We start from the raw sequence: 10,239 nt of genomic DNA, 5'->3' as shown, positions 1-10,239 counted from the left end.
GCGGATGGGCGGGATTCCGTTACTAGGCAGCGGGTTGCTAGGCCCAAGCCTGAGGTTGGGCCTGCAGCTGCTCCGTGTGTTCACTCGGACCGGTGGTGGTTGTAGCTGGTCTGTCGGACTGGGTCCATGATTGCACTCTGCCGGTTGTGCTCCCGCTGGAAGGTGCCGGGTGCAGTGAGTGTTGTTTCCGTGTTTGACCTTCACTCTCTATTCTGCATTACGTTGTCGTGGGAATATATACCTTGGGCAGTTCTGGTCACCTCACTTCGATAGGAGGGAGGCACACTAGGATGTTCATTTTTTTTGTTTCCAATTCATTAAAATTGTCAATGACATTTCCTAGGTTGGAGTGATTCAGCTATAAAGTGAGACGACATAGGTTCTTTTTGCAAAAATATACTTTATGCATAAAAAAACTATAATTACATCCAAAAGGTATTAAAACAGTTCTGTACAGTCTTTACAGAGAGAAACAAACAACAAATTGGAATTTGACATTCCTCAGAGCTTCCCTGCAATTGCATTGTCTACTCATGTGGGAAACAATTTAGATTCATTTGAAGCAATGACCGTGTCTGAGAGCTTAATGGACTCTTATACGTTGGCAGAAAGACCCTTAGACAGTAGTGTTTTCCCACTGTTCCTTCGCGGCAGCTGCCCCAAGCTTTAATGCAATCGGAGTGACACTGTCACTATCACCTGATGAAGGAGTGACGCTCCGAAAGCTAGTGTGCTCCCAATTAAACCTGCTGGACTGTAACCTGGTGTTGTGAGATTTTTAACTTTGTACACCCCAGTCCAACACCGGCACCTCCAAATCATAATTTGACAGTGAAGGGGATAAAGGATCAGTCAGCCCAATTCCCAAATAATATCACCTTACTGCTGATTTGATTTATCTTAGCTCCCAAGGCCAGTTTAAGCTGTTCGGACATGCCCATGAGTTGTGCACAATGAATCTGAGCAGAAAACAGCGACATCATCTATGTACAGGGAAGCTTTGATCTTGTTGGCCTCCACCATCTGTAATAATTATTCCACTCGGGTTTGCATCCTTCCTGTAAAAGGTCCTATGTAACACACAAACAAGGCAGGAGGGAGTAGGCAGTCCTGCCACACTCTAAATCTGATCAGGAAACTTTGATACCATTGATTGAGACTGCACTACTGATGTTGCTGCAGACCTGTTGGATCCAATTGCGGATTTCCTCCCCAAAACCCATTTTGGACAGCATATCCCACATGGGGTATGCAATATCCTATCAAAGGCCTTCACCTAGTCCAGGCTTAAGGCAGTTGTCCACCCCCTGGCCTGCACATAGATGATCATATCCCTGAGGGGCGTGAGGCTCTCTGAGATCTTCTGACCAAGTACAGCGCAGGATTGATTGGTGTGAATCACTGATCCCTTCGCAGATCTGACCTGTTTGGTGATGACCTTAGACAGGATTTTGTAATCCGCACCTTCAACAGTGAAATTGGTCACCAGTTCTTAATTTTCTCCCTCTTTTCCCCTTCTGCTTGTAAATGACGGTAATGATATTCTTCCTTATGGATTTGCACATGCCACCTGCCAGAAGTATACACTCACTCACCTCCAGCAGGTCCTGGCCTATCAAGTCCCACAGAGCTGAATACAACTCGGCTACTAAGCCATTGCATTCAGGAGTTTTATTCTTTTCAAAGGATTTGAAAGCCTTAGTCAGCTCATCCAGAGATAATGGCTGGTCCAGCCTGTCTGGTGTACTGTCATCTAAAACCCCTCCTGATAGAAGGCAGGGATGACTGACAGGTTGTGCTATCTGTGGACTTTGTGTCATACAATCTGGCTGATCCTCAAGATGTCAGACTAAGATGACATTCCTGAGCCACCTTCTTTCTTCAGGATGCTGATCACAAGAGCTCTCCTGTGCATCTTCTGGAAAAACAAATGTCTCATCCTACTCAATAGAACAGACCCTGGACCAGAAGAGGCTTCTGAGACAAAGAGCAAGACTTGCTGGCACTTCATCTCCTGAAGATCCTCTTTGCTATTGACCCTGATCATCTGCAGCAGGAATAGTGGGCAGCATGGTGGCACAGTGGTTAGCACTGCTGCCTCACAATACCAAAGACCTAGGTTCAATTCCCACCTCAGGCGACTGACTGTGTGGAGTTTGCACATTCTCTCCGTGTATGCATGGGTTTCCTCCGGGTGCTCCAGTTTCCTCCCACAGTCCAAAAATGTGCAGGTTAGGTCAATTGGCCATGCTGAATTGCCCGAAGTGTTAGGTGAAGGGGTAAATGTAAGGGAATTTGTCTGGGTGGGTTGTGCTTCGGCGGGTCGGTGTGAACTTGTTGGGCCGAAGGGACTGTTTCCACACTAAGTAATCTAACCTAATAGGTTCTGCATGCTTTTCTGGCATTTCGACAGTTTTCCTCACCTTTGTCTCGCCTTCTGAGCACCTTTTGAGGATGATGAACCTCAATGTTGCCATTGACTGTTTCCCACCAGTCCGCTGGAGATCCAGAGGGGTTTCATAGTTCTCCAACCTATGTAAATCTCTTTAGAGTTCCTGCATGTGTTCTAGGATCAACAGTTTCACAATCAGATTCCATGTTCCCTTGCCAGCTCCCTGGTCATCCTATAAGGACAGTCTGCCAGCAGGAGGTAGTGGTCAGATAACACCACCAGCTTGATCTAGAGAATGCTCAAGACACAATTAGAGAATCTCTCCTGCGGTGGGTATATCTGTCTGACCCTGATCAGGTATACTTCACAGCCCTCTGTCTGCAGGGGTGCTGAAGATATTGTGCAGCTTGGCATGTTTTACCGTTTCCATCACAAATCTGAATGTTGCATCCAGTTTGCTGTCAGCTCCTCTGATGTAGCTGGACAATAGACAATAAGTGCAGGAGTAGGCCATTCTGCCCTTCGAGCCTGCACCACCATTCAATATGATCATGGCTGATCATCCTTAATCAGTATCCTGTTCCTGCCTTATCTCCATAACCCTTGATTCCATTATCCTTGAGAGCTCTATCCAACTCTTTCTTAAAATGAATCCAGAGACTGGGCCTCCACTGCCCTCTGGGGCAGAGCATTCCACACAGCCACCACTCTCTGGGTAAAGAAGTTTCTCCTCATCTCTGTCCTAAATGGTCTACCCCGTATTTTTAAGCTGTGTCCTCTGGTTTGGCACTCACCCATCAGCAGAAACATGTTTCCTGCCTCCAGAGTGTCCAATCCTTTAATAATCTTATGTCTCAATCAGATCCCCTCTCAGTCTTCTAAACTCAAGGGTATACAAGCCTAGTCGCTCCAGTCTTTCAGCGTAAGGTAGTCTTACCATTCCAGGAATTGACCTCGTGAACCTATGCTGCACTCCCTCAATAGCCAGAATGTCTTTCTTCAAATTTGGAGACCAGAACTGCACACAGTACTCCAGGTGTGGTCTCACCAGGGGGCTGTACAGCTGCAGAACCTCTTTGCTTCTATACTAGTCCCTCTTGTTATGAAGGCCAGCATGCTATTAGTCTTCTTCACTACCTGCTGTACTTGCATGCTTACCTTTATTGACTGGTGTACAAGAACACCCAGATCTCTCTGTACTGCCCCTTTACCTAAATTGATTCCATTTAGGTAGTAATCCATCTTCCTGTTCTTGCCACCAAAGTGGAAACCATATATTTATCCACATTAAACTGCATCTGCCATGCATCTGACCACTCACCTAACCTGTCCAGGTCACCCTGTAATCTCCTAACATCCTCCTCACATTTCACCCTGCCACCTAGCTTAATATCATCAGCAAATTTGCTAATGTTATTACTAATACCATCTTCTATATCATTAACATATATTGGACAATCCAATGATGGCATTGAAATCATTGGCCAGAATGACCAGCCTGGATGTTGCCAGCAGCAGTGGGAGCTGCTGAAGGATGGCCAGCTCCTCACTCTTTACTCCTGGGCCGTACATGTTAATTAGTCTCAGGGAACTGTTAATGTACATGAAGTCTACCCACCATGTTTAACTTCAGAATTGGGGAAGTTGCGTCCTGGCTGCAAAATACTCAGGCCAGTATGAAGGCCATCATTACTTCCCCCCTCCCCCAACCAAATCCAAGACCCATAGACCCACAAGCTCAACCATTTCATGTTGCTGCTGAGGCACGGTGTCCTGCACTCCTGTAGAAACAGGAGGTCCAGGTAAGCCAACATGGAGACACATCACATTGGCTTTTAGACAATACACATTTATGCTGGCAATTTTGATACCCATGTTAGCATTTTTAGATCACCCCACTGTAATAAAAGTTTAAACCTGGTCCTGTCTCTAGGTGAGCTCCTGTGGTATGGGCTTTGCTATGCTGGGTACCTTGTGGTTCCCAAAGTCAGGAGGTGGGGTTCCACCGAGCTCCTTGTGATTCCAGCATCTTCAGGTTGGGGGTGCACTTTTCTTCCTTCCCGCCCCCACCCTGGTGCTCTGCCACTTAGAACCTGCAGCAATACACGAGGACCCTCTGCAAAAAAGAGTCCAAACGACTGGCGTGCCATCCTTCACTTTCTTCACAGAACCCTGACAGTGTTCCAGACACCCTGACCTGAAGTGCAGGTGCTTACAGTGTTCTTAGCTCTAGTTGACTGGACACCGAATTGATGTTTGACCGAAGCGAACACAAAGATCCACCAACAGCAGCTCAGCTTTGATGGTCGTGAAGGTTTCCTCTAATTTGTTTTGTTTAGTGATGACAAAGGTGTCATCCACGTCGCGGACCCAATGTTTGGGTTGGCTGGTTGACAGAGCTGTTTGTTTGAGTCTCTGCATTCAAAGTTTGTGAGAAGATTTGTAGCTCGGGTGCTCATTGTTGTGGTTCTGTTCGCTGAGCTGGGAATTTGTGTTGCAGATGTTTCGTCCCCTGTCTAGGTGACATCCTCAGTGCTTGGGAGCCTCCTGTGAAGCGCTTCTGTGACGTTTCCTCCGGTTTTTATAGTGGTTTGTCTCTGCCGCTTCCGGTTGTCAGTTCCAGCTGTCCAGCTGCAGTGGCTGGTATATTGGGTCCAGGTCGATGTGTTTGTTGATAGAATCTGTGGATGAGTGCCATGCCTCTAGGAATTCCCTGGCTGTTCTCTGTTTGGCTTGTCCTATAATAGTAGTGTTGTCCCAGTCGAACTCATGTTGCTTGTCATCTGCGTGTATGGCTACTAAGGATAGCTGGCATGTCGTTTCGTGGCTAGTTGGTGTTCATGGATACGGATCGTTAGCTGTCTTCCTGTTTGTCCTATGTAGTGTTTTGTGCAGTCCTTGCATGGGATTTCGTACACTACATTGGTTTTGCTCATGCTGGGTATCGGGTCTTTTGTCCTGGTGAGATGTTGTCTGATAGTGGCTGTTGGTCTGTGTGCTGTTATGAGTCCTAGTGGTCATAGTAGTCTGGCTGTCAGTTCAGAAATGTTCTTGATGTATGGTAGTGTGGCTAGTCCTTTAGGTTGTGGCATGTCTTCATTCCGTTGTCTTTCCCTTAGGCATCTGTTGATGAAATTGCGCGGGTATCTGTTTTTGGCGAATACATTGTAGAGGTGTTCTTCTTCCTCTTTTTGCAGTTCTGGTGTGCTGCAGCATGTTGTGGCCCTTTTGAACAGTGTCTTGATGCAACTTCTTTTGTGTGTGTTGGGGGGGTTGCTTTCATAGTTCAGGACTTGGTCTGTGTGTGTGGTTTTCCTTTGTGGTGAATTCTCCGTTCGGTGTTCTCTGTATCATCACGTCTAGGAATGGGAGTTGGTTGTCCTTTTCTTCCTCTCTAGTGAATCTGATTCCTGTGAGTGTGGCGTTGATGATCCGGTGTGTGTTTTCTATTTCTGTGTTTTTAATGATTACAAAGGTGTCATCTACATATCTGACCCAGAGTTTGGGTTGAATTTGCAGTAAGACTGTTTGTTCTAATCTTGTGGACGGAGGATCAAGCACTGAGGATGTCACCTGGACAGGGGACGAAACGTCTGCAACACAAATTCCCAGCTCAGCGAACAGAACCACAACAGTCTCTGCATTACTGCCTCTGCTAAGAACCCTAATATCGGAGATCCCATGGGTGTTCCATTGGTTTGTCTGTAGGTTTTGTTGAAGGTAAAAGTGTGTGGTAAGGCATAGGTCCACTAGTTTGACAATACTGTCCTTGCTGATGAAGTTAGTGGTGTTTAGTGTATGTGTCTTTGGGTCTTCTAATAGTGTAGTCAGTGTTTCCTTGGCCAGGTTAATGTTGATTAATGTAAACAGGGCTGTTACATCAAAGGAGACCGTTATTTCATCATCTTAGCGTCTTTGATGGTCTTCTGGAATTCTTGGGTGGAGTGGCGTGAGTCTTCTACTAACTGTTTTAGTCTTTGGTCAAGACCATCAATAATATCCTTACTGATGTAAAATTCACTAAAGGGGAGGAAAACAACAGTAAACTGCTATTCCTCTGTCACAGTAGAGCGAACAGGCAATGGGGTACTTCAAACCAGCATCGACAGGAAAACAAAATGTAAAGACCAAATCTTGAACTACAGAAGCAATCATCCCAACACCCACAAACGAAGCTGCATCAGAACATTATTTCAACGAGCCAACACACACTGCAGCACAGAGGAACTACACAGAACAGAGGAAAATCACCTATACCGTGTATTCAAAAAGAATGGGTACCCAATGAACACAGTCCGCCGATTTCTCAGAAAAAACCCAAACAAGCAGACAAAACATGTCCAGAAACCCTAGCCACTCTCCCCTACATCAAAGACATCTCGGAACTGACTGCCAGACTACTCAGACCCCTTGGCATCATGGTAGCCCACAAACCCACCAACACACTAAAACAGCAGCTAATGAACTTGAAAGACCCTATACAGACAACAAGCAAAACTAATGTTATTTACACAATACCGTGCAAGAACTGTAACAAACACTACGTTGGACAAACAGGCAGAAAACTAGCCATCAGGATACATAAACATCAACTAGCCACAAAACAACATGACTCTCTCTCACTCGTATCTTTACATACAGACAAGGAAGGACACCACTTCAACCCAAAGAAACCCAAATCTATAAATAGATAGCAGAAATCAGCAGCAGTGCTTCGCCCGGAGGCCCACTGAAGATGTTACCTAGTATGGTGACGAATCATCTGGAAATGAACCTTCCAGTTCAGCAAGCAAACTTACATCCAGAACCTCAGCCTGAGCTACAAATCTTCTCAAAACTCACTAATTCTTTGACTCTATTGCATTACCTTGCCTCCACTCAGAATTACAGGCCGTTAGGTGTAGGGGCAGGTAATGTTGAAGCGGAGAGGTTTCAGAAGGACTTGGATGTGCTAGGTTAGTGAGCAAAGAAGTGGCAGATGGACTACAATGTGGAAAAGTGGAGGTTATGCATTTTGGTGGAACGGATGGAGGCACAGAGTATTTTCTAAACAGGAAAAGACTTTTGGAAAACTGATGCACGAAAAGGGACTTGGGAGTCCAAATTCAGGATTCTCTTAAAGTTAACATGCATTCACTTGGTGGTTAGGAAAGCAAATGGCATTCATTTCATCAGGGTTGGGAAACAAGAGCAAAGATGTCCTGCTGAGGCTACATGAGGCTCTGGTCAAACATCGTTTGGAATATTGTTTTAGGCCCCGTATCTAAGGAAGGAATTGTTGGATTTTGGAGGGGGCCCAAATGACGTTTACAGGAATAATCCCAGTGATGAAGGGCTTATCATATGATAAGCAGTCGAGGAATCTGGGTCTATACACAATGGAGTTTAAAAGGTTTGGGGGGAGTGGGGCGGGGGAGGGGGGATCTATTTGAACTTACAAAGTATTGAGAGGCCTGGATAGAGTGGACATGAAGAAGATGTTTCCACTAGTAGGAGAGTGAAGGGATGGCCTCAGAGTGAAGGGATGACCTTTTAGAACTGTGATGCGGAGGTGATATTTCAGTCAGAGGGTGGTTAATCTGCAGAAGGTGGTGCCCCGGACATTGGATACATTTAAGTCAGAGCTCAGTAAGGGGATCAACAGTTAAAAGGAGAAGACAGGAGAATGGAGTTTAGAAAGATATCAGCCATGATTGAATGGTGGAGCAGACATGATGGGCCAAATGGCCTTATTCTGTTCCTATATCTTGTTTTAATATTTACCTTAAGTTGCTTTATGTGCCTTTTGTTGGATTGGTTTGCTAGGTTCGAGGGCAGATAAGTATCAACCACACTATTATGGGTTTGGAATCTCTGGCCTGAGTAAGGCTGGCAGATTTCCTAAAAGGATGTTAGTGAACCAGATGATACATGTCATGGTCACCATTACTGATACCAGCTATATATTCCAAATTTATTAACTGACTTCAAATTTTAGTGGAATTTAAACCTCTTGCCCCTAAGGCAATAGTCTGGACATCTGAATTACTCTGGTGATGTTTCCATTTCTCCGGCAGTGTTACAGGGAAAAGGCAGAGCAGTGGGCATGCTGAACTTTTCTTGCAGAGACCCAGCACTGACAAAACAACTGAATCATCATCTTCTATACTGTAAACATTCTAACCATTTTATGTGACTCAGAATCACATGCTCCCCCGAAGCACCTTGACATCTCAAACCACATTGAAGATGCTACATAAACGGGAAGTGTTTTTGCTGTTACTTCTACATCTCCTGCTCACTCCTGTGCGCTCCCATCTACATTGATTCCTGGTCCAGCAAGGCTTGGATTTTAACATTTTATCTCGTGTTCAAATCTTTCCATGGCCTCATCCCTCTCATGTCTGTAACCTCCTAAGCCCACCAAGAACTCTGTGTTCCTCTTTAGAATCCCACTCTAACTGGCAAATGATGATGCCCTTGACTTGAGCTATGTAAGTCCTAATTTCAGAATTCTCTTAAAATTTGCACCTGTGTTTTTTATGCCTTTCAAGCTGACCTGTCTATTTGACCAAGGCTTTTGTCACCCATTCCCGTATCTCTTTCTTTGACTTAGGATCAATATGTTTTTCTGAGGCACCTTGCAAGTGCATGTTGTTATGCTGACCCATTGAACTGTGAGGTGGGCGAAGATCGTCTGTTCACCCAGTTTAAACACACACTTGTGTGTAAAAAAGCGAGTTTAATTTGAATTCCATCATTTTCATTTAAAAGATTGATGTTTCGTAATAGAAGTTAAAAGTTGATAAAATGACCAATAAATAGATTGGGAAGGAGTTAACTCATGTTTCCTGATTGGCTTAGTTAAACAACACAATGTAAATGAAAAGTAACAGTCCTATGCACACCATATCAATAAGCTGTGAAGGTTATTGCGTAACTCTGCATCCTGTTTCCTATCTTGTGTTGCCGAACACTATGTTGATCATTCAACAGGATTAGTTGTTTACAATCCGGTAAAAAGATCATTAAGTGTCTTTCCTTTGACAAATTCTCCCCTTTTTTAAAATCTGCACTGTCATTCTACAGATGTCAGATGCCCTTTTGTAATCGTCATTATTAATTGTGTGAAATGTTGCAACCAATCTACACCTATCCTCATCCACTACTAATTGGGATTTCTAACTGCTTTAACCTTCACCTCTCATCTGCAGTTATTAAAATAATCTATTCAAACTGGGATTTTCTGGTTCTCATGACTTCATGCTTAAAACATAGCTGGGTCATTGAGAGATACAGTCAAGCTTTTGTTTTAAATTTATTCATGGGGTTGGAGTTTTGTTGACTGGGCCACCATTGCTTACTTATTCGTAAATGCCTTCAAGAAAGTGTTGGTGAGCTGCTTTCTTAAACTGCTGTAGTCCGTTTGGTGAAGGTAAACTCAGAATGCTGTTAGGGTAGAAGTTTCAGAATTTTGACTCAGCAACACTGAAAGATCAGTGATATATTTCCAAGTCTGGATGGTGTGTGACTCGGAGGGGAATTTGCAATCGCTAGTGTTCTATGCATCTGCTGTCCTTATTCTTTTAGATGGTAGTGGTTGTGGTTTTGGAAGGTGTTTTCTAAGAAGTTTTGTAAGATATTAATTAGGAGAGCTTTGCAGAGCTGACAGGACTGTGTTATTATTTCCAGTTCTGGATCAGTGGTGCTGGAAGAGCACAGCAATTCAGGCAGCATCCGACGAGCAGCAAAATCGACGTTTCGGGCAAAAGCCCTTCATCAGGAATAAAGGCAGAGAGCCTGAAGCGTGGAGAGATAAGCTAGGTGGGGGTGGGGAGAAAGCTAGGCAGGTCGGACAAGTCCGGACA

General features: G+C 44.6%; 1 protein-coding gene across 1 annotated transcript in view; it reads left to right on the top strand.

Moving 5' to 3' along the window:
• Positions 1-18: 18 nt before the first annotated feature.
• The window catches only part of oxld1 (oxidoreductase-like domain containing 1), a 19,585-nt gene continuing 9,364 nt past the window's right edge, over positions 19-10,239 (top strand). The window contains exon 1 of the mRNA XM_043714942.1: positions 19-174. Coding sequence (XP_043570877.1) covers positions 127-174 — 48 coding nt within the window. The 5' untranslated portion in view covers positions 19-126. The remainder of the gene's footprint in view (positions 175-10,239) is intronic.

The sequence above is a fragment of the Chiloscyllium plagiosum genome, chromosome 24 (genome assembly GCF_004010195.1).
Source record: "Chiloscyllium plagiosum isolate BGI_BamShark_2017 chromosome 24, ASM401019v2, whole genome shotgun sequence".
Lineage (NCBI taxonomy): Eukaryota > Metazoa > Chordata > Chondrichthyes > Orectolobiformes > Hemiscylliidae > Chiloscyllium > Chiloscyllium plagiosum.
This window is presented reverse-complemented; position numbering and strand designations above follow the sequence as displayed.